The sequence below is a fragment of the Strigops habroptila genome, chromosome 3 (genome assembly GCF_004027225.2).
Source record: "Strigops habroptila isolate Jane chromosome 3, bStrHab1.2.pri, whole genome shotgun sequence".
NCBI lineage: Eukaryota > Metazoa > Chordata > Aves > Psittaciformes > Psittacidae > Strigops > Strigops habroptila.
This window is the reverse complement of record NC_044279.2, coordinates 69,383,904-69,408,770: the sequence shown is the minus strand read 5'-3', so window position 1 is coordinate 69,408,770 and position 24,867 is coordinate 69,383,904. Positions and strand designations below refer to the sequence as shown.

General features: G+C 44.2%; 1 protein-coding gene across 1 annotated transcript in view; it reads left to right on the top strand.

Annotated features, from left to right (window-relative positions):
- TMEM178B (transmembrane protein 178B) overlaps positions 1–19,503 on the top strand; it is a 229,327-nt gene extending 209,824 nt beyond the window's left edge. The window contains exon 5 of the mRNA XM_030479798.1: positions 6,155–19,503. Within this exon, the coding sequence (XP_030335658.1) occupies positions 6,155–6,405 (251 nt within the window). The 3' untranslated portion in view covers positions 6,406–19,503. The remainder of the gene's footprint in view (positions 1–6,154) is intronic.
- Positions 19,504–24,867: the final 5,364 nt, after the last annotated feature.

Below are 24,867 nucleotides of genomic sequence, written 5' to 3'. Positions count from 1 at the left end.
CTGAGGCTCCTTCTCTTTCTGAGAGAGGTTCAATTTTTTTGACTGGAAAAAAAAGACCTTACATGGAGAGAGGCAGAATGACCTGGTTGCTAAAAGACCAAATGCAATGTGGTGCATGGTTTCCCCATGCTTAGGGAGATATCTTATGACAAGGCAAACCCAGCCTGACCCCACAAGTTTCCCTTCCACTCTGGAAAATGCCTAGGCTGAGAAGCACCTGCCTGAGGTACAGTTTGATACTAAACTTATGTGTCTTGTCATCTGGCAAATCTGAGATGTGGTGGAGTTACTCAAGTTTGCTCAGACCTCCAGTGCCCCTTTCCATTTAATGTTTTAGCCTCTGCCTGGGCCATCCTGGGAGGTCTGTATTGCCAGGGATGAAAGAAACCTGCAGGCAGCCTCTGCATGTTGCCAAGCATGGTGCTTGCCAGCACAGGGATAATTTCAGTAGCCTTTGATTAGGGTGTTTCTTCATTTTGACATTAAGAGATCCTCTTCTTTCCCTTCTGTTCCCAGTAAAATACTGAATCACATTCCACTACTACAACTGGCACAAATTTTGCTGCCTCCTCTGTTGTGGCTGCAAGTTCATGAGCCATTATGTTTGCTTAATGGCTTTAGTCAAGTAGTCAAGTCACTTTATTATTGCTAAGTTATTTGGGATGGGTTATAGGAATCAGCATTGCTAAAGTAATCAGAGGGTTATTCAACTCAGGCTTTGATCAACTCCCCTATTCCTCCCCAGATCATTTCATCAAAACAATGTGTCTTTAGCTAAGTAGTGTTTCTTTTGCCTTACGTACCAGCTCATAACTTCGGGGGTGCTTGCTCATAGCTGGTGATCACTGCCTGCCATGCACAGCATGGATATCTACTCCCAGTACAGTTCCATGCACCATGGTATATGGTAGCAGAAATGTCACCATGTGCAATTCTGCAGCATGCTATAATGTGCAATACAGACTGAGTGTCAGTTATATCAGCATACCAAACTGGAGACCAGCCCTCAACTGCTGTCATATTGTTCCATATACTATGCTGATTTACATGAGCTTAAGGATGGTACTCATGAAGTATTTGCAGTCCTGACAGGATACATAGTCCTCTGGTGCCATAACTTATGATGGCTTGTGCAGTGGCAGTTCAATAGACAGGCACTGCTGCTGAAGTAACATGCAGCAGGCGTACAGCTCTGGTGCGGTGCAGATGCCGCTGGTACGTTTTGAAGTAGGAGGCCAAAGGCCAAATGCAAACCACATTCTGACAGAGCTATAATGCAATACCACAGCACCACTATAGACCCTGCAGTTTACTCTGGCTCATGGTATAAAATAAAAATGCATGAAGTTCCAACCCAGGTGCGTATATGGTCTCACAAGGGCACCACACTAAATCTCCATCACCCAGTCAGACTTACCCTTCCATCTCAGCCTTTTTTATAAGGACAATTTTCCAGTAAACCCCTGGCTATTCTGCAACCTATCGGTGATGCTGCAAGCTGCTTCTGATGGAACAGTACATAATTAAGCAATAATTTATATTCTGTGTGTGTATGCACAGAGCAATAAAGTGCTCTCAAGAGCTGCATGCTGCTGAGGCGTTTAATCCATGCACAGAAGGAGTTTACTGCGAAGCTGCTCCCTCCAAAAGGCTTTTGTCATCACTGTGCTGGGAGGGAATTTGGTTTATTCTTTAATAATTTCATTTGATTGTGATATAATTTAAATAGCTAGTGGTACACACTCCACTTTAGGATCAGACCTCATTTTATTTGTTTGTTTGATGTACCTTGAAAATAATAAAAGCTAGTAGGGCAGAGGGAAAGTAAAGATAATGTTGTTTCACTTCTGAGATTTTTTTCTCCCAAAACCCTATAATAAAAAAGTGATGATAGTTAAATAAACAGCACTCCTTCCAAAGACATTAGTGGCCACAAATTGCCATCAATAGCAGCTACTAGGAATACTTGAAAAGGCAGAGATTTGCATTTATTTGAGAACTGCATGGTTTCAGAGGACATCTTAAAATCCATGCCTTTCTGCTTCTCTTTTTATCTATTAGTGTTTATAAGTAATACTTGACATTTCCATCTCTGGAAAAAAAAAAAAAACAAAACAAAACCCAGAAGGGGAGAAGAATCAGGATTTTGGGTTTGTTTACTTTGTACAGCACTGTTAGTTTGTGAGTCATTTCTGCCTGTTGTGGGGGGAAGGGAGAGAAACAAGCATCTTTCCATCAGGCATGGAAGAAATGTTTTCCAAAGAATTAGAAAAATTATTTGTAGAGAGGAGGGTCTCAGAGGTGGGCTTGGTGCCTGGATTGTTTTAATTACTGGCTTTTTGGATTTCCCTTGACTTCAAATTGGTGATGCCTCCTTCAGGCTAGTCTGACACCTCATCCCTGATCCTAGGGAGAAAGATGTTTAGGTGAAGCTCCTGCCACCGGGGTCTGTTTGCGCGCTAGCACCACAAAGTCTCACCTTCATTTGCATTATATCTAAGAAAGGCAGCAGTTCTTGTCTCACCAAACACCACAGACCCTGGGAAATCCCTCAAGCTCTTATCACTGTGGAAGCCGAGCCAGGTCTGTGGGTAAAGGACATGGCTTCTGACATGGTTCAAGGGGTCACTAGCGTGAGGCAAAATTCAAACGTATTTGGTATGGATGGTTTGAGCCTGTCTGTGTTTAAATCAGTTCACTCAGAAGCAGTTCTGCTCTCGCCTGGAGGTGAGGTTTGAAAACTGCAAACGGAGGCATTGCAGCCCCTCACGCAGCTGTGCTGATTGGGAAGAAAAGGGACATTTACCAAAAAATCTCCAATTCCCAGCAGCAGAGCCCCACAGCTCTGCTTGATATAATCATGCTTAAAACCAGCTACAGCAAAGTTCTCTGACTCATAATCCACACCGAATTAGGCTTTGACCATCAATGATATTACCTTTCCCAGCCATCCCTCTTCTGACCATGTCTGCCCCTGCAGCAAGGATGGAAGGAGCCCAAACTTATACACATCTATAACAAGTAAGTCCATCTCTGTCGTAAACAAACTTCCAGTCTAATTGGAAGGGACATTCAGTGTAATGTTTAATATCCTTCTTCAGTAATATATAAGAAGACAAAGCACAAGATAGCCACGAGGTATTAAATAGCTCAGGTGCTCAAACACTGTTGATCATCAGTTTGTTAGTAGGACAGGCACTGTCAAAACCAGCCCAAGAGGAACCCAGCTGTCTAGTAAGGAGTCAGGATGGAGGTCTGAATACATGTCAAACAGCAGTTTCTGTGGCACAGACATGGTTTTACATGAAATTTCATCTCTCACCTGACTGAAGCACTTTGCAGTGACATGTGAATTTCCTTTGTCAAAGCTGCCACTGTTGCCTTGTCTCATTCATTACTGTTTCGCTTAGGATGATAATGTGTAAATCCCAGCAGAAAGAACTTAGCACATTCTGCTCTCCACAGCCGCTGAAGGAAATGGTCTTTATCTCCCCCATCCAGCTTGCATACAAGCACATCTGCAGTGAGCTCTTATTACCCCCTGTCATTCACATTCTGTGTGCCAGTGCTGTGGCTGGACCACCAGCCTTCAGGTTTGGTCAGAGTTATGGGGAATGTTTTTCACAAAGAAATTGAAGTTTACATCACTGCGGCTGCCCAGGGATCTGGGGCATTAATACAATGTATGGGGGCACCTCACTGATGGCAACAACCTGCCAGGAAAGTGATTAAGGGCTCAGTTTACTTTCTGGGGAGAAAAAGAATCTCAGGGTTGGGGGTGATCATGACTTGCTGCAATCCTGCTGCCTCTGAAGCACCGTGTCCATAGCGCAGGCAGTGCCATGGGCAGCGGCGACACCCTCCCTCCTCCTGCTATCCCAGCTCCATGTCTTATCCAGATTAGTACAGGCTACATTTTCAAGTTAACCTCTGCATCACTTCCACCCATGACTTTTTTGCTATGATGGCCAAAAATCATGCAATTTGCAGGGATGAACCTATGTTTTATGGTTGCCAGTTCATGAGGAGAAGTTACCAAACAATTGTGAGGTAGTAACTGTACTCAGTTTTCATTAGTAACCCTCCTGATGAGAGGCCAGATTAACTACAAGTGGGGAATTCCTTGCTTGGCTGAATACAAACAACACGCAGGACTCGTATAATGGCCATAAAGATTCCTCTAGGTGGTATAAAATTGCATTCTTGTGTCAGTAATGAATAGCACTGTGCCATACAAAACATCCTGCAGAAACACAGGGGGTGACTGGCTGAGGGCTGTACTATGCATCCTCTAACGTTGTGCATCACAGTCAGTATTTATCATCATGGGATTAGCGCATTCTCCAGTGAAGGGGCAGGAAAGGGGCAGCCTTTATTTGAGGAAGTCTCATGCTCATTATTTGCTTTGTTCTCTATTGTTGTTACTCATTCTTCCTTATTGTTCATTTGTTATGGGGCAGAATACCCGCAGCAAGGTGGAGTGCCAATATATTGGGCACTGTTCGAATACAAAGATAAGCAACACTTGTTACATTGTAGAGCTTGTGATCAAAACAGCCAAGACAAAGCATGAAAGCACGGGGAGTATTTGAAATAAAAAGTTATTTCCTTCCCTTTTGTACTTAGGAAATGCAGCTCCAGTCTGGCCGCACAGATTTTCCCACCCACCTCTCTTAACAATCTTATATTTTGAGAGAGCTGAAATTATCATGTTCTTGCTAGCAAAGAAAGGCCTTTCATGTCATGTTCTAACCACAGCCATTTGAAATGAGCCATGGAGCTTGGTTCAGAGCACAGTGGCTCTGATGGATCCTCTTATCCTCGATCCAACAATGTGCTAGTCGTGTTGACATGTCACACAAAGAACAACTGCATTCTTGCCAGACACTTCCATGTTACTGGATAACCCAAGTGACATGGTAAAACACAGAACAGGGTGTGTGGTTTCTAATAAAACTACCTCAGTAAGGGATTCTGCAAGGGAGACCTCCCCATTTGTCCCGCTCTGTGCTTTGAAGTAGTGTAAGTCCAGAGAACTGATTGTAGGCTAACTGGGTGCTGGTGAGAGGCAAGAAGGCTGGTTTTATTTCAATAGGCATAGTACCTACTGCAGCTTGGGCCTTCTGTGCCCAGGGCTCTCAGGCAATTCAAAGAAGCCCACATAGGGAGGAATCAGAGAGTAAAAATAAACTGCCAACTTTATGATGACTTCAGTTGTTATCTCTGGATACAAACGCATAGCATCTGTAGCTATCCATTATTTGGTGTGTGGGTGGCAACTGTGACATTTCAGGAACTCAAGAGTTTAGCTTTGATGAAGCTGGAGGCCAAAGATCAAAATTGGACTCATTTGGGTGGGCTAAGGTTCAGTCTCATCTGATACATGTGTCTTCCCATAACACTTACCACCTGAGAGAGTCATGAAGCCTGTCCTCACAGTGCTCTCAGGAAGAAATGAAATATTGCTGCAGAGATGGAAAACAAGAACAGGATGTTTTGAAGATTTCCCCAGCACTGCAGAGGGCATCTAGATTGGGACTGGAGTCATACAGAGACTGGAATCTGAATTTTGAGAGAGATTTTAAGGTTTTGACAGTGGTATTTAACAGGAGGGTGTGTAATGAAAGATTTTAAATTTTTATATAAGAAAAGTCTGAAAAAAATCTCCCAAGTCATTTCAAATGTACGTTTCAAAGGAGCCAAATATGTGACGTATTTTGTAATATTTTCTTCTGTAAAATCCATCACAGAAAAAATGAAATTAAACAACAAATTCAAGCTTTTTTCCCCCCAAGAAAGTATTGAAACATGATGATTCACTCTGTCTAAAGCAAAATTCCAGAAAAGTCCATGGTCTCATGAAGCATTCTGGTTCCCAAGGGAGTGCTCGTAGTGAAAACACTGTTCCTGTTGAAGTTTCTCCAAACAGCTCTGTTCAGCATCAGATCAGTATTCAAGGCTCCTTTGGCACTCAGTTCTTTCCCCATGGAGTCACTAGACTAAGACATTTTCTATACAGACATCTTCCCCTAGGTATTTCCTTACTGCTTGCACCAGCTCTCCTCAAGAGACTTGGAAAGTGGTATGTCTATCACTCTTCTAACTTCTCTTTCTTTTTTTCCTCCCTCCTTCTCCCCTTCCCACTCTCCTCCAGGAACCTTCTGCATCATTTCACTGTGCACGTGTGTGGCTGGAATCAACTTTGAGCTCTCCCGCTACCCCCGCTACCTGTATGGACTTCCTGATGACATCAGCCATGGCTATGGCTGGTCCATGTTCTGTGCGTGGGGGGGCCTGGGCCTCACTCTTATCTCTGGCTTCTTCTGCACTCTGGCCCCTTCTGTCCAACCTGTCCCCAGGACCAACTGCCCCAAATCTAGACCTGAGAATGGGACAGTGTGCTAAAACGAATAGCAAACAAATACACACACACACGTACATATATATATATATGTCTATGTATACCTATACATGCATATATATGTATATATAATTACATATATATATACTCTCAAATTAATGCCAGTGCCAAGGTAGAGCTGAGTCCAACACAGCACTCACATCTCCACCGGACTCTGTGTTGCTTCGTTCTTTCTCACAGCGATGGGAAAGCTTTTCTCTCACACGGCTCTTCCATCCAACTCTTTTCAGCATACCTTAGAGATTGAATGAACATACAGTTGCATCTACCTACTGCCATTTGGGAAGGGAAACAGGGGGTCCATGTGGGGAATCTGGAACCAGAATCTGTAGAGGACATGGAGGGTGGGGTGGGGGGGGGGACGGGGACAAAAAAAGCCTGTCCATTGCAGCCAGAAAGAAAAATGCAAACAGCAAACAAAGGAACAAATCAAGCATTTGAGCCAACTTTACAACGTACCTCCTCAAGGCCATTATCAGAAACCCACCCTCTTTCCTTTTCTTTCTTAAAACAAAATGACAGAAGCCTGCCCTGTCATTGGTTTGGGGTTTCTGGGTTGGGGTTTTTTTTTTTGCTTAAAACACAGAAAACAAAATGGACAGAATGTGTGGGGAAAAGCAGAAAAGCATTTTCTTTTTGCCTGCCAAACTTCAGAGAAGCAAACAAGTGAAAATAATAACAATAATAATAATAATAAACAGATCTAACAAAACCAGAAAATAACATCAAAAACAAACTCCATGAGGACATCTCAGTGGACTTTCCAACAATGCGGTTTTAATCTTCCAGCTGCCTTACATCCAGGCTTACAACTGAGGCTGAACTGCTAATGTAAACGCAGCAGAAGGCCTTTTGAAAATGCTGTGATACATGTGTGTATAACTTTTTCTTCCCTCTCCTTTTATTTAATTTTTTTTTTAAGAAAAAGAAAAATTTAAAACATTGCAATGTGATTGTCCACTAAACCCATCTATGCTGTGTTTGTGGCCCAAGACTGAGGCACCGCAACTGCGGAAGCGTGAGGAAAGCCGTGAGGTCTGAGACAGCATGTCTCCTCTGGTGGATTTCAGGATGGTTTTCTGTTTTCATGGAGCATCTGAGAGTTCAGGATGGTGGATCCAAGGGAAGACTGACCAAGGAGAAGGGAGGTGGGGGGAGCCATGGCTGTTGTTCTTCCCAGATATTTGCTGGAGTGGGATTTCATCAAGTTTCTGGTTTGGATGTTTAAGACAACTGGGCAAAAGCCATTGCTGAGGAGGAAAGGGGAGCCAACTTTTGTAAGGGAGAAGTAAGAGACGCCTCTTGTTGTGTTCATGTATGCCAAATAAGACGTTCCCACATCTTGTCTTTGGAAATTTCCCTGGTTCAGTGGACATCTCCACTCTCCATCTGGGAGAACTGTGTACAGATGGAAGTGAAAGGGTCAGATGCAGAGAACAGAGATCCATTTCCCATGAGCTCAAGCATTGTATGATATAATTGTGAACCTGCAAATGGGACTCTTTCTCTTTTTTGGTCTTTCTCTTTTTCCTGTTACTTCTCTTCCAGTTGTCTCTTTTCTCCTTCCCTCTATTCTTCCCATCCTATGACCTGAATAGGTCATGGGTCCCAGAAGAGCTAAATGAATAGCTAAGTCTGGAGAGGTGGGTGAATGCTGTCAGACGGAGCAAAGCATTTTGGCTGTGAGGGCAGTGGGTCCTTGCAGGGGACCAGTGGCTGAGGGGAAGGTGGGGAGGAAGGCCCAAGGGAGTAACCAAAGGGAGTCTTAGAAGACAATGACTGAATGGTCATATGCAGGAGTGAGGGTGTCATTGTCAAATGCACAGGCAAAAGGGGAAAGGGCAAAGAAAAAAGGCCTCCCCAAAACCAACCCAACCCAACTTGCTCTTAATTCAGGGATAGTACCAGCAATCCTTTCTTACACGACAGCTGCATGCCATCAGCCCTCATTAGCCAATAAAAAGTCATCCTTTGCATCTAAAAAAATCTCACCAGGAGAAGGAGGCAACCTGTTCAGACGGTGCCTCTTGCACGGAAATGAAGGCATTCATTTCCAGGTCATGCCATTTACACAGCTGGCAAGAAACAGTATTTTTCTTGGTTAAAAAAATCCAACCAATGAATAATTCTTATGCAAGACCATTGCATAGCCAGCTATTCCCCTGCCAGCCCTGCTTCCCTCCCTGTTACACCTTGTGTCTTGATGTTGCTTTATTAACAATGCCCAAAGAAATGAAGTTTCTGGAGGGCATGTTGGAGTAGGGTAGATTTGGATTTCTTTCATTCTTGCTCAGCTACCTAGCTTTTGCTTTCTCTATTCTACAAACTCCCCAGACATGCCAGTGCCATCTGCTAAGTCAGTGTGCTGCCACTAAAGTGCCACCCCTGGTAACTGAAGTTTCATTTCATCCTCCATTTGATGTGATCAGAGAAAGTATTTATTTATTCATGTTGAAAATGCGAGTCTTTTCAAGAAACTTTCTTTTTAAGTAGATTAGGGGGTTTTGGGGTTTTGGTTTGTTGGGGTTTTTTTTCCTGGCAAGGTTTTCAAATAGAGAGGTTTTGAAAAGCTTTGAAACCATTCGACTGTGTAAGTGCCTACTAGGTAAGGAGGCTGATGAATTACCATTGGACAGAAGAAGGAAATTAACAACAAAAACAGCTCTTGGAAAGCAAAATGAAAACTGAAAGCAGAAAATTCGTAAGTGAAAACCAAATGAGAACTATAAGAAAATTCAGAATTTTTTCTAAGTATGAAAATTTTTGTGGAAAAAACCCCAACTTCTCATTAAGATATTAATGCTTCAGAAAAATGATAACTGTGTCATTAAAAAAGCTTTGAATGCAAACTTTCTTCCTCCTCTGCAGTGCCAAGTGTGATAGGGAACGTGTTTCATGTGAATACAGATACCTGGAGTGATCCAGGTAAACTAAAGGGCACAGAGGTATCTAGCTGGAGTCCACCTCCAAGCCCTGTGGCATGGAAAGCAATGTGACAGCCCCTGAGATGATGTACCCTTGTGTGGTCTGTGACTGTTCACAGGGTGTCTTCTTTTACAGATACAGTTTTGAAAGTGCTATAGCAGTAAGATGTAAAGAAATTGAAATGATCTTGCTGTTTTAAGGATTTTCAAAGCTCTCCTGGCTTTCTGCATCTGGCACAAAAATAGTTCTGCCTTGATGAAGTATTCTCTGATGGTGTTGGTTTACATGCTGTATATGAGCCTGTATGTTTGTTTGTGTGTGGCAATGGTGGAAGAGGGTTATGATTATTTTTATTTACAACAGAAAAGTGCTAACCTTGGATCTTTGGGCCAATTCTGTGATTTTCCAATTGCTATAGCATAGGCTCTGTAAGGCCTGTGTGGCTATGAAGCATCTTAAAAACTATGGGAGTAAGTGTCTGAAGCAGCAGATGATCATGTTACCTTAGTCTCAAACTGGATCTCCAAAGGGATCATTTGTCTCAACACCAGTTCTCTTGTCTTTGCCTCAAGTAAGGGCAAAACCCCCTTGGGATACTGTGAATTTCCCTCTGTGCTACTCACAGAACTGGGAGGAGCCCCGTGTGCTTTGATAGTCTTGCATGGGGCTCAGAGCGTTCTGTTGGCTCAGACTCATCTTTAGAGAAGGGTTGACTCAACATCCAGATCCAAATTTGCGATGGTTAGTGTCTCCATCTATCCTGAGCCAAAGCACACTCACATCTAGTCTGAGTTTCTGCATTCTGGGGAGGCTTTGAAATGTTTTCTGAACATAGATTCAACCTTTTTGACTAGCGTGTGGTTTTCTATTTGAGAACTAGTTAATTAGAAATGTTAGCTGTGATCCCAGCATTAAAGGGCTTGACCCCATTCCTCAGATCTGCTCTGGCAAAGCGCCTAAGCATGTGCTTTACTTGGAGCATGTGACTAATCACCTCAACTTCGGTAGACTATTCATATGCTTAAGGTTAAGAATGTGCATTCCTGGATGATGTTCAGCTTCCTGCAAAGTCCAGCTCCCGCTCTTCTTTTCTTATCCCCCCCTTGTAGATAAAGTGACATTCTTGTCCTAGCCTGATGTACCAGTGCGTGTTTGGTCTCCCTTTCGATGAGATGGGAACGCAGGGTCCGTAGCTGGGAGGCTTCTTCCCTCGTGTGGCCTTTCACGTTGCACTGGTGGGACAACACGTCTCTATGCTTCAGAGACCACAGAGGGACTTGACTGCAAAGAACACAGGTGTCATAAAATGCCAGTCCCAGGGATGCAGGATGAATTGGCTCAACCCACTGCGATCTGTAGGCTGAGTTAGTTAGTTAGTGACTCAGTTGTTGTACAGTGAAGTTGTCCTGTGACTGCAGCGAGTTAGCTACAGGGGGTTCTGCTGTCCATCCCTGCTGGGAGCACTGTATACGTGAGGGGGCTACATGGCAGGAGTCCATGTGCTCTGAATCTCATGTACTGTATAGGACACCCTCTTTTTCAAGCTAAAGCTGTTTGCATGTTAAAATTCCTGACTCATATTGGCCACCTGTATATATCATCTCTCTTTTCTCCTTCTCTGCAAACACACAACTGATCTTCCCTGATCTAAACAGTAAAGCCCCTCCAGTTATATTTCTAGTTGGGCTTTTTTCTTCTTTCATTCTACCCCAGGGACAGTCACAAGTGGATCACAAACCACCAGTGACCAGAGTAATTTCTCTGAAGTATTGCTTCTGAAAAATTGCAATTACTCTTTTAAATGTTATTTCAGCTGCAGTAACATGAAAGAAAAAAAAACCCAGCCAACCAAACAAAAAAACCCCCACACAAACTAAACACAAAAAAAGTCTTGGAGTCCTCTAAACAGAGGATCCTCATCCTCCAAGGAGAGAATCGTGAGAGTTCAGGTATTCTGCTTTCCCGTAGATGCGAGTCATTTGGGACCACTTTTAACTATGGCATGTTAGCTGTGCAGTTCGTTGGATGGTGAAAAAAACAGTGTTGGTGAGGGAGAGGATTGATGTGCAGGGGGTATCTCAGATTCCCAAGGGTTCCTGGAAGACTGTGTCTCCATGGCTGTCCATTTACCCACTATGCAGCACCACCAAATCAGGCTCATCCCTGGAGCCCACTGATAAGCAGAGCTCAGAAGAAAATCACTGTAATCTGTCCTTAATTCTTGAGTGCCAAGCTAACTGCCAGCAGTGAAATGGAGAGGAAATAATATGTTACCAAGTATAGCTTAAATAAAGACATACATTATTTGGGCTTTTTCTTCTGTGTGTCTCTACATAGGCCTAGAAGGGCAGTAGGAGTGATCAGGCACATTCACACAAACCAACACTGCATTTCCTTACCCCCAGGTTTTGCGTTCCTTCATGGCCCATACTGCTGTGCTCATCCAGCCAGCAAGGGAAGACTCAAGGTGAAAAACTGAGACAGCTCTGAATGATTGTAAGGCGCCACTGAGAGACAAAGAGTGTGCGTGAAGCACAAGCAGCATGTAAAGATTACTGGTGGATGAATTTCCAAGGTCGGGAACCGAGTTTCAAAAAAGCCTGAAGTTTGATCACAAACTCCAGGCCAGATCTATAAAATCTTGATTCTGACAGTCTAAGCCGAAAACTCACAAAGACAGGGCTTAGCTCAAAACTCATAGTCCTAATGTTTCGAGTTATAGCCAGGAATATAATGCATCTGTTCCATAGTCTGTTGAAATCCGTTAAAAAGCTTCCCCTTCGCTCCAGTGAGGTTTGGATCAGGTGCCTTAGAAAATGTTTTAGTGCTGTCTTGGTTAACACTGAAAATTAACTGTGTGCTTACATACAATATCTAATCTTTGGCTTTAAACAGTCATCAGATGCTACCTTTCCTTCTAGAGCCTGGTACAATGCTGCCAATTTAATTGCAGTATGCCTTGCACGTGTTTAGGATTTAACTTGGAGAAAGCCTAGACAATTGCCTCAATATAGGCCACAAGAGGGAAATGAAATGCTGGTCACCTCTAGTAAAGCACTCCAGAATCACAGATCAGTTGTCCTTCCTTGCTCAGGGAAGATTTGCAATGAAAATAACAGAGGCTTAGATAGCTTATCTCCAGGGAAGGTGGGGAAGGGAAAAAAAGAAGCCTAACAGCAGTTGCTATAGGTCAGAATTGACGAGCATTGGTAGAATTACGTGAGGACAATCCAATGTCGCCTGCAGCATCAGCAGCAGGAATTGCCAGACCCTCCTAGGACTGCACTTTTATATTTTTCCTTCACTGATTAACACTCCTGCAGAGTGGCAGAAAGTGACTTCAAAAGTTTTCTTGCATAGGGTGTATATACATGGACACCCTTGCTCCCCTTCTTCCTTAGACACACACACATGCACATCCCACATGATGTGGGTGCTAGTAACCTGTAAATATGTGTACTATACAGAGAGGAAACACACGGCAAAATGCAGCATAATAGTTTGTTTTCTATTCTTTTATAATTAACTCAGGAGTTGCAGTGCAATTCAGATGCCATCTGTGTGCGTGCTAGGCTGTGCGTGCAGAACACATGGAAACTATCTCCTGAAGAGACGTGGGGAAGCACAATACAACTGGGACCAGTTGGGTATGCACCATCAAAATGTATTTGGATATTTCAGAAAGAGTTGCCGGTATTGTTCTGATCCCAGAGATGCAGGGAAAGGAAGCAGTTGAGATGACACAAATACACGTTTCTTTCTGCCCATTTTGCCTTTGGGCAGATACATCCAGCAAAAGGGAGGCAGTGAACAGCTCAGAGCAGGAACATCCTGAAACACTGCATTAAGGCTCCAGAGCTGACCATCAGTGCTCTTCAATGTAGGATTTCTACAGAGCTACTTCTGATCCAGTCAGTCCTGCGCTAGCCAACCTACCTCCAAAAATGCAGTTGTGTCCATAAGTCCTGCCTACCTTCAGTTGTGTCCACAAGTCCTTCCTACCTTCTAGTGCCACAGACCCTGGTACATGTGTGCAATATGTACAGGTGTCACTTTCTGAGTGAGTAAGGCTGAGGGAAAATGAAGTCCCATTAGGACAGCCTTGGTATTCACAAAATTGATTCTTGCAACCTGCTGTTGCAAGGTGCTTCTGTAACATGGATGGCCTCAGTCACAGGAGAACAAATCACACCATATCGCTTCCAAATCAGAAATGTTTATGATCCCCTGGTGTAAAAATCCCATCGTGCGAGAGGCAGCACCATGGCAGGACGCTGCCTGTGTCCTATGCAGAGGGCTGGTGTGGGCTGTCAGCAGCACTGACATGCAGAAGACTGCGGCTAATGTTCCTCGGCACAGCTGGTAGCTCCACATCCCGTGGCTTTGAGCCCTACCTGTGGCAGCATAGCACAGAAATATCTCTGTAAAGGCAATTCCTTCAAGTGGCCTTGTTATTTTGCCAGCTGGTCAGAAATACACAAACAGTAACAGTGATTCTGCAGTAGATGAGATAAAGAGTCGAGTCTTCAAAAAGCTGTGTGACTCGTGGGTTTTGCCCCAGTTTCAAAGTGATGTTAGACACCAAGGAGCATGAATCAAATATGGCTCAATCTCCTGGGGCCAGCTCCACGAAAGAGCCTCAGCATCCAATTCTTCCTCAGACAGTGAATTGGAGTAAAATGCTATATGCCTTTGGTGCCTACATGTTTAGAAAAACCTAAATATAAATGCTCCTAATTTGCTTAAGCTCTTGTGACATTTTATCTCAAGAATAGTTTTCATCTGACTGTTGAGAATAAGGCTGTATTTTTTTAAGAAATGCTATTCATTAACAATATAGATCGTAAGGAAAAGGTTCAAGTAATCAGAACAATAAAAGTGCAGCCTTAGACTATTCAGTTAGAGTGTACTGAATTATTTATAACTCCTGGGCACTAACAACAATCACAGACCTCTAACTTAAACTGTTGCAATTTTTATTTGGCCATTTCCATCACTTAGAGTGTGTACATTTATGTATTTGTTGTTTGATCTTTTGCAGGACAAAATTTCCCCTACTTAACACAGAAAAGCGTATTTGGGGACTTTTGAAGATATTTTTCTGCACTAGCTTGAATTTTTTTAATGCATCTTGAGGCCTAGTAGGACAGACATTACAACTTTCAAAGCTGTAAACTGTACCTAAACGGGGCTTGAACTTTCAGTTCTCAAGTAAAATTCCCTTTGATTACAGATCATTGGAATCAATGGGAAATTTGCTTCATTAACAACTGTAAGACTGGATCCTATTTCTGAGTATATGTGATGAGGGGACTTAGGGAAGGGGGCTGTACTTATATGTTAGCCCATTCAAGGATCTTTTGCATAGACACAGGAACAGTCACTGCTCAGTCACTCCAACTTTATACCAATCTGTTTTTGTAAAAACCAACCATTATACTTGTGTGTGGCTGGAATAACGCAGTGGTAAATCTAGCCCCTAGGCTGACACACATATACATGTATATATGTGTATATATGTATATATATTTGTAAATTTATGAAAAATGTCCATAGCTTCATGATTGCCTGAAATAAGGTGAGGTTGATGTACAGAATTTCAGGCAAAGGACTGTTTCTTTTTCACAATCCTCATGTATCTCAGATTTAAATCAAAACAAATGAAAAAGTTCTATTTCCCGGGAAAATCCTCATTCTGCCGTTGTGTCCCACTGAAGTCAGCGGCATGCGTATCCACACACGTATATCCAGTCATAGGACTTGATCTCAAGGGCTTTCTTAAGGAAAAGAAATGGACTGAAAAAGCCACAGCAGAATTTCTGTTCCACATTAGCTCTCTCAATAGACTCACTTACCCTTTACGAAGAGGCCCTTTGTATGGATGCTGTTCTTCTGCACCAGGTGTATATTTGTGAGGAGCACCTTTGTGGACGAAGTCAAGCTACACAAAGGCCTGGATTTTCATCCCCATTAACCTTAAGCACATAACTGAGCTCTTTATGTTAACGAGCTCATCTCCTTTCATTTCTTGTATAGTTAATGAAGAAAGACAATTGCTTCTAGATGGTAAACCAGTAAAACTGACATCTAAGTCAGCTTTAGGAGCTCTCTCTCACTACATAGAGTGACCACTCACCTATCTTGGGTGGTGCCAAGATCTTAAAAGATCTTAAATCCTAGTGAGATGAATTAGGGACCTAGTGCAGAAGAGTATCCATATGGAGATCAGCCATGGACATATGCTTCAGGTGCATGGCCTGGCTCACCATGCAAAACACAGGTGTTCATTGTGGAAAACTGTTGGAACAAAAGGAGATGTTCACAGCAGCCTTCCCCTCCCAAATTGCAAAATGACTAGAAAGGACAGGGCTTGCCCCAACCCCTGGAAATTGCATTTGAGGTGAGTTCCTTGTGGTCCCAGTGCTGGAGGTCAGAAATCTTCGGTCTGACCTCTTCAGCTTTCTCTGCCAGTCCTGGGCACTACTGAAGCAGTTCAAAGAGCGAATTTAAATCCTAAACGTTTGAACGGCTGAGCTGTTCAAAGGTTACTTTCTTGCTCCATCCCCAAACTTGCCTGTAAAAAATGATCTCACAGGTAATGATAATAAAAAAATCCTCCTCCAAGGTACAGTTTGGGTAGTTTCATATTTTTTTCCAATGGTGATAACTGCTTTACAAGCAGCTTGCATGGAGATGAAAGTGATTGCAATTTCATCCTTTATTGTTGGGATTATAGTTTTCCTCAGAAACACTAAACTGAGGACTCAACAAGCAAATGAACTGTAACTATATTCAGAAAGCTGCTCTGACAAGGCTGAACATACATCTCCATCTTATGGTGAGAGTCTCTCAGAGCCAAAATTTGAAACTGTATATTGAGTCTGTCTGGAGGGACCAGCAATTTAACCCGGTATAAGAACTTTGGAGATCTTGTGTATTCCCATATTGCACCTGAATAAAAGAAACACAGCCAGAGGAGTGGGAGAATTAAACTGATTTCTAAAAACTCGAGGGCTAAGTGAACTTTGGCTGTTGTGGCAACATATGGTCACTAATACTCATTTCTACAGCTAAATTTAAGTCAGTGAGTTGACAATCTTCACCCATCTCTCAGAACAACTTGATTTTAAAAATATTGTTAAGGTTATGACAAGAGGGACTTCAGCTGGCCTGCAGGGACCTGTAAAGAAAGGATTCAACACTGTGTATCAGTACTTAGGGAAAGACTTTAGCTAGAAAGTAGAAGATAAAGTTGAGTTCCAGGGATCGAGTTATTTTTCAGCATGGTACCACCTTGACCAAACTGTGCTGTTTCATCCTGATGTTTTTCTCCTGTTCTCCCTTTCTCTTTTTTGAGGAGTCAGATATTTCTCCCTCTCTTCCTTTTCCTCCTTCTGTGTGAGAATATAGAGATGCTTCCTGTAAAGACACATTTCTCTAAATCCCATTCCATGCCAACTCTTGCATATGTGACTGTTTTGTTATTTGAGATGTCTGTGAAAAAGAAATAAAGGCTTTAAGAGTGAACTCTGGAAATGAGGAGTAGCTTGAGGATAACTCAAATTTGAGGATGCAGCTCCATTTTCCGCAAGACTTGTCAGAAAGTTCCTAAATTCTCATCACTGCCCTCCTGCCCCTCCCTCTCTGTGAGAGGGGTGGAGAGGCTCCTGGGATGTGGGACTCTCAAAGGTTGCTCTTTTAGCTGTCAACTCACTGTGTCCCATGAGGGTTTTGCAGACTTTTAAGAGTTTTACTGTCAAAGAAAACCTCTTTTTAAAACATGACAATGTTGAACATCACATGGGAGGAGGCTCTAAAGGGTGGCTCTGTCCCAGTTTACCTTTCTTTACCGTTCTTTACAACAGCCCTGTGTGTCTAGCCTACAATCTCCTCCCTGCTGGACTGACTTTGCCAAGGGTGTAGCTTGCCAAGAGGGGCCTGCCTGGCCTCTCATCCCCGTGCTGCTCTTGGGTTATCTTCTTGGATAATTTTCCACTTTCTCTTAAAAAACAAAAAAAAGTCTCACCTCCTAATGAAAGCCATAACTACTCCTGTGACCCTGCAGCAGGGAGCAGACACACAGCCTCCCATGGGACAGCAGCAATCCCTGGCACTGAAGGGATCCTAGGGGATAGGCAGGAAGATGGGTAAAGCTCATGTGGCCATCTCACATCAGAGAGCTAAAGCATCACCTTGCCTTGCAAGCTCCCACCATGCTTCATGAACCACTCCACCAGTTCAGAGTCTGGATCTGACTTCTCGCTGTCTCACACTTATGCCATCGCACACTCCTATGGCAAATAGGTGTAGGCATGGCAAAACACGCCTGTGTGAAGGCACCAGCGATTTGCACAAGGGTCAGTGAGAAATCAGACTCACTGGACTCTCCTCCATCCACAGCAGGGGCATCTCATGCAGATATTTGCTCTTTAAGATTTCTTCTGCCCCAAGTAATATTCACCCTAGCCATGAGCTACCACACTAACCAAAAGATTTTGGAGGGTTCCCCTTCCTTGGCTCCCGCATTGGTCCTTTTTTCCTTAAGGAAAAGCATCTTTTTGTTCAGAAGAAAGGAAGCAACTCCCATAACCATCCTTTGGTGATGACAAAAGCTGCAATCATCACTGTCTCTAATTTACAGTTTGGGAGGCTTAGGATAATAATTCACTTAAATGCCTGCGAATTGAAGCATGTCAGCACTTTTCGAGGACATTCCCATGTAAAATAATATGACTGGTAGAAGACATTTATCATGTGAATGCGTCTTGGCCAGATGTTTATGTTTCCTCTAAGTGCAGTACACACGTAACAAAGCTGGATTAAAAAAGACCTAGAATGCCACAATATTCAGGCATACTCAGAGAAATGCATTGATACGATGCATTTATTTGGCATGTTTTCTCTTCAGAAAATGTTACAAGTATGAGCCCCACCAGACGTGTCTGAGGCAGGTAGCTATTATAGCCATTTTAGAGACAGGAAGCCAAAAACCTGAGAAAAGACCTGGTGTTCAGTAGTCTGATGCCCCCTTGGAACTTCTACTAGCTGCAGGTGGAGCCTTCTGTTTTCAGCACTCTCGAAAATCCAGACTGTAGCTGGTTCATCCAAACCCACAGTAGCTATAAAGGTGAAAGGCAGGATTAGGACACTCGGGATCCTGACTTCATCAGAGCACTGCTAAAGAACTTTGATCCCACAAAGCACATGCCTAATTTCAAGCATGAATGACCCATTAATGATGCTATTGCCGTGCTTAAAGCTAGGCACATATCTAATTGCTTTGCTAGATTGGGAATTACATTAAAATACATTAAACTTCAACATATTTTGAAAATCCAAAAATGTGGCCATTTCTGATTATGTTTCAGGCATTGTCAAGGATATTTGAACTGTGTATGCAGCCTCTCAACCAAGTGGAGCACTTTTTAGCCAATCTGTGCAGAGTTTAATGAGTTTTGGGTAGTAACATCCACTTGTCACAAGTAATCAAGGGTGGCTTGTCCTGCAAGGTTTGGACTCCTGTGCTGCTACAAGAGGCAAAATGGCTTCTGTGGCCATCGGTGCTAACAACACATCAGCAACAACTGACTACTGCGATAGGTCGCTCTGGTAAGATGTGTGTGTGGTGGCTGATTTCACAAGTAATGCAGCATCTTATCAAGTGTATTGTACTTTTCCATTTCTTCCTGTAATCTGTTTGAGAAGAGGTGAACAGAAGTTGTTTAAACGTGAAACATCCCCTAACTTCTTGTTCCGTTACTTCAAGGTGCTAATCTGCAGACACACGGGTGTTTGGGCACGGGCATCGGTGTTTGCAGGACTGTTGCCCTGAGGGATCATTTTAGTGGCAGGGTTGAGATCAGGGAACCAACAGGGAAAATGAGCAAACCCCTGTAACTTTGAACAGACAAAAGTTGCAGAAAGCATCACAGGACTTTGCCAAAAAACTGGCTACATCTTACACTTTTCCTTTGGTTTTGGTTTGGTTTTGGTTTTATCCAGATCAGTCAGAAGACTGTATTTCCATTGATTAAAATCTTGTCTGGTAACTAACTAAACAACTTGTTCATGGACAATTAAAGAATAAATAAGTAAACTGTCAGTTGTGGAATGTAAACTGATTAAACAAATAAAAAAAATCATGTTGTGTGTTTTAAGCGGCTGTGTCTGCTTGTATCAGGAGTGGGGCTGGACGCCTCTCACCATCCCCTTCCTCAGGTGAAGGACGAAGGACGAAGCAGAACTGGAAGGTGGGTGGCCTCTGACCTATGGGACACTGGAAATGCTCTTTTCAAACCACTAGTAATAATGATTATATGGCTTCTGATCAGAAACACCATAAGATGCGCCATCCCTGGAGACATTCAAGGCCAGGCTGGATGTGGTTCTGGGCAACCTGGTCTAGTTGAAGATGTCCCTGCTCATTGCAGGGGGGTTGGACCAGATGACTTTTGAAGGTCCCTTCCAACCCAAACTATTGTATAATTCTATGACTCTATGAAACTACAAGCACAACCAGTATCTCAACTTGACTATTTATGAAGAGGCTTTTCTACCTGTCATAGAAGGGATTGATTCCTGCCAGATCCCTGCGAACTGCATGTACTCTAACACCATTAATCCCTTTCTGGGGCCACTTAACATGTAGAAGTCTGTGAATTGACTGAAATGTATAGAGACTTCATAGTAGTTTATCACCCACCTTCCCCAGTAAATAAAGAAACAATAAGTGCATATGAAATACAGCCTTCAACGCTCAGCTGTAAAGGCTTTGGGCAATCTGGCAGGCATAACCCTGCACTCATATTAGTGCTTCCTCATTGCACTTGCATCCTTAGGCCAACAATAATGACTCAGACAGGCATTTTCTACACAGCTTTGAGTGTGCTACTAGAGTTGGGCTGCAAGTGTCCCAGGTTGAGCAACAACTGTAAAGGTATAAACTAGCCCAAATGTATAGAAAGGAAGAGGAATGGGCAAAAGTGCTTTCAACTGTGTGAGCAGAGGAAAAGCAAGAGTAAGCCTAAGAGAAAAACACAACTTCTTAATTTTTTAACCAATGACTTTTAAATTAATTAACTAGAACTAAATTTTTACCAAAAAAAAAAAAGGGGGAAAAAGAAGCTGGCAAGGTATTTAAAATGTGATTATTTTGTTGGAAATGGTGTTAAATATTGAAATAGCCAGTGTTGGCTGCTTTTACCTGATTGAGCAGCTGTACCTATCAAGACCTGACAGTCAAAAATAAGGAGGCACCTAAACATCCTGCCAGGAGGCACATTCTTCTAGCTGATGTTTTTTCCCAAGCTGACTGGTTTTTAGCTGCAGACTTTGGGCAACAACAAACAATCTTTCTCCTGCAGTTCTCAGGATGGAGTCCTTCCTGTCCCCAAGAGGTGCTGCTGTCTAAAATATCAACTGCAGCAAGGAACCAAATGAAGGGTCTGAAGGGAGGAGCATGAAAAGGAATTCTCTGTCATAAACCTCATTGGTACTAGCCTATGTTCCTTGACCTCCTCTCTGTCGCTAATGGCTGAGGAAGTGAGACATCTTGGTGAATCAGTAAACTCAGAACTGTGAGGATGCGCCTGATTTGCCACATTTCAAGTGGTATCACTTGCATTACCTGTGCTTATGGCACAAATAAAGCAGAGAGCACGAGGGGGAAAGAGCCAGCCAGGGGGTGCAGAAGCTGGCAACCCCACCAAGGCAATCGAAGGGAGTTAAAGATGTACAGTGGCATGTTCAGCACCATGAAGGATTAAAACCCTTTTAATTAAAACTATCATCTTCTTTCTTCTGCTGCCTGGCACAGCTGCTCTCCCAGCCGTCCACACCTGCTTAGTGAAACCTGTGGTTCAGCGGCAAATACCAGTAGCAGGGACTGCTGAGGTCTTTGCTCTGTGCCATCAGCAGAGGCAATGTGATTCATCGGTGCTAAAAATGGAAGTCTGCAGAGCTCGCTTTGTGGCAGGGCAGAAAGCAGGGGCCCTGTCTCGTGGCAGCAATGGCAGGGAAAGCCTCAGGAGTGTGCTACCAGGGCAGAGGACTCAGCTGCTCAGTGCTTCTGTGCGGAAGGAGGAAGAAGAACACAAACGGAAGGAGCCAGCTGCTCCTTGAAGGCTGAGCTACAGACACTGCCGTGGAAGGGTAGAAAGAGGGTGGCCTGACATCAGGAAAGATTTGTGCATAGAATGCCAGGGTTGCATTAGCCCTGTGAGGGCTGAATGCTAACCCCGCAGTGCACTGTTGCTCCCTGCAGGATGCGGGCTGCCCAGCCCTGCTGCTGCCGGCTCTATGTTGCTTTGCTTTGCTCGCTTCTGCGGGTGCAGCTCTCTGGCATGAGGGCAGACACCAGGCAGTGCCATAGCACCGCACAGGAGCCTGCAGCCCAGCTAGACAAAGCAGACAGCGAGCAAGAGAAGGGAAGACTCATTAGCTGTAGTTCACCACAGAGGAAACAGAGGGATCTGCATAACTCAACATCACACAAGCCGCCCGTGGCAGAGCAGGGGCATGCTGTGCCCTTGTCAGGCTATCTCAGTCAGGAAGGCAAGGGCTGAGGCTGCCTTACCTCCCCATCTCGCTGGGCACCCGCACTCAGCAGCTCACAGTTTGGGAAGTGTAGCAGGAGTGCTCATCTCTCGTGGTCCAACTCCCACTTTGAATTAGCACCATCGCCTTCAAAGATACCTCCATCTACTCAAGACTCCACCTGGTCATGAAGGGAAGTAACTACTGACTTGGGAAGGAAAGTAGTGAGTATTTTAAGAATTAGGTTTATGAGAGAGAAAGCTACCCATCAGCTTCCTCTGCAACACAGCGAGGCCTTGGCAGGTTGAACAGAGCAACAACTCCTGTTCTTCAGAGCAGTGAAATCCCTTGCTCTGCCCCTGAGTAGCACCCCAAAGAGCAGCTTTCCCTTTGCTTTGGGTATCTGCTAATGCTTTGTGCCTGCAGAGGAGCAAAGACCCTCTCACCGAAATGCAACCACTCTGTTTCAGAGGCAGGATAATCTCACGGTGACCTTTCTTGTCAAAAGCACATGATAACTGCAGCAGACTGGTGCTGCATGGGGTGAGGATGCTGGTAATGAAATGCTTTCATAGCTCGACACTCATTATTCCATTACATTACCAGGCTCTTCCCCAGGGGCCCTCTAAGGAGTCACGGCTGAGCTCTTTTCCTGCAGAGACCAAAACCAGACCACCTAACAAGCTGCATTTACTAAATTTTTTGCTCCCTCCCTGCTCAGGGGGAGTGTGCTCTTGTTCATTTGCATCAGACAGAAGTGGAAGAACTACGCCAGCTCAGCTATGACTTTATCAGCCTGCTAACCCACGCCAAGCAAAGCAGTCAGCCTACTACCACCAGCCAGGAGTAGGCAAGGCTGCTGCCACCCCAAAGCTTAGCATGCAGAGCCCATGCTTGCCCCAGGGTCTCCAGCGTGCCTTGACCACCCTCTCTCTGCTATCCTGCATTTGCCATTCACTTGCAAAGGTTGTCCGTGAAGGAATTCTTTGTAAGAAAATGAGCTTTCCTTTTGACTGCTTAATTCCCTGTGATTTCTTCCCATCCTCAGATAAACGCTTGGTCTTCTCAGTTCTGAAATTCAAAGTGGCCGTCACCCGGAGCGAGGACCTCCCCTGGAGCTAGCTGCTCAGAACGAAGCCTGTGTTGGCTGTGATAGCAAAGGCCTCTTACGGAGCTTGGCTCTTTACCAGGAAATGAGCTGGTGGACCAAGGGCATGCCCAGCGGCCTGAGAGCTGTACTGCCAGCAGATACAGCCGGAGAGAGGTCACAGAGTCTAAGCTTTGGGCCATCATCTCCCCCCTGCTCAACTTCCCAGAGACAGCCCTTTCAGTCAAAGGTGATGGTGAGTATTTTGGGAGGTATTAAACAGAACCAGAGGCACTACGGATCTTGCTTTGGCTTTTGCTAACTGTTCACAATGCTCAAATTGCATGCCAGGAACATAAAGGGAGAAATAAACCCTGCCATAAGGAGCACGTGCTTTGGAAAAGGTGAAGCAGGCAAAGGGTGAGAGCAGGGAATAAAACGCACAGGTGAAGTCTTCATAGCCACAGTTGGCACTTGGAGTTGGCCATATATATTCAAAACCACTCTGCACAGAAAGCTGCTTAGTACCTCAGTGCCTTCTGACGGCTAAATAAACTAAGTGAGCACACACATGCATGTACACATGCAGACACACGCGCACTTTCAGCTGGTAGGTAAAACACGAAACAAACCTGAATATCCATCTTCGCAGCAAGGTATATTTCCTCCTTTTTGGCTATGTTTTGTTACAATCTTTCTGCAAACCTGCCAGAGAAAAGGAGGCTGAGACTGAAACATGTTGCTCCGTGCATTGAACAAAGCCTCAAATTTCAGTTTCATACTTGGGGTGTCTGACATGCTGCAGTTTCTGCTTCATTCAACCTACATTGAGTGAACCTACATTCCCTTTGGGAATTTTCTACCCACCATGTTTGCAGCAAATAATACCATTTGCTGAGGTTTATAAGGAGCTTTCAAACAGAATGGGTGACTGCTGAGTCCTCCCTTCCTTCCCTTCTGTCAGATGGAGATTCATGCATTACCTCACACTTCTCATCTCTTCCTAGCTACTGATTTTCACAATTAGAAATCTAAGTATTTTTGAGACTTCTAATGCTCTGCCAAACCCGTTTGCAAGTAGCCAGGAGATTCAAAGGTTGATGGGGACAGATGGGCAGACATGAAGTGACAGAACATTCATTTCCTTAGGAAACCAGGCTAAAAATACTGTGTTCAGAGTTCAGCTCTTTCCGTGGAGATGGCTTCCTGTGAGGCCGAGCCAGTGGTCGCAGGTGGCAGCAGCAGCTCTGTGTCCTGGGTGACACCTTTCCCCATCACAGCTGTCATTGCTGTTCCTGCCAAAGGTGCATTATGTTGGCTCTTCCTTTCAGACAGGAGGCTCCGTGGTTGCTGAGATCTTCGCTCTGGGTCGGAGCCCCGAAGAGAAGCCCACCAGGGAAGAGGATATGGAAACATTCATGGTCAGAGCAGAGATCCACATTGTCTGAGGCAGAATCTGAATGCTCCCGAGCTAAACCTGGCAAGTTGAAACATCTGCGGACAGGAAGATGGCCCTGAGGGAAGCTGTGGCTCAGGATGGGCAGTCAGCCAGGCTTTTCTCCCTTCTCCAATAGCACCATCCTGAATGGCCTTGCAGGAAACCTTGCAACCTCCCTGCCTGCCCTGCTTTGCCCACCAGTAGGCAGGGATGGAGGCCATCACCTGCAAGATCTTATTGTGAAGGCGACTAAGGAAGTGCTGCTACGAATGTTGAAGCATAGTCCCAGTTTGTACTGAACAGTCCCTTTTCGCCATTTTGCCAGTAGCAACCAATTAATTTTCACCAGCCTTGTGACTTCTCCGCAGAGCTAGATCCAAATCACACATATGTTAGGCACATGCTCATCTATTCTTGAACACCGAGTGTGCCCCTGCAGCACGAGAGCTTGCAGGACTCGCT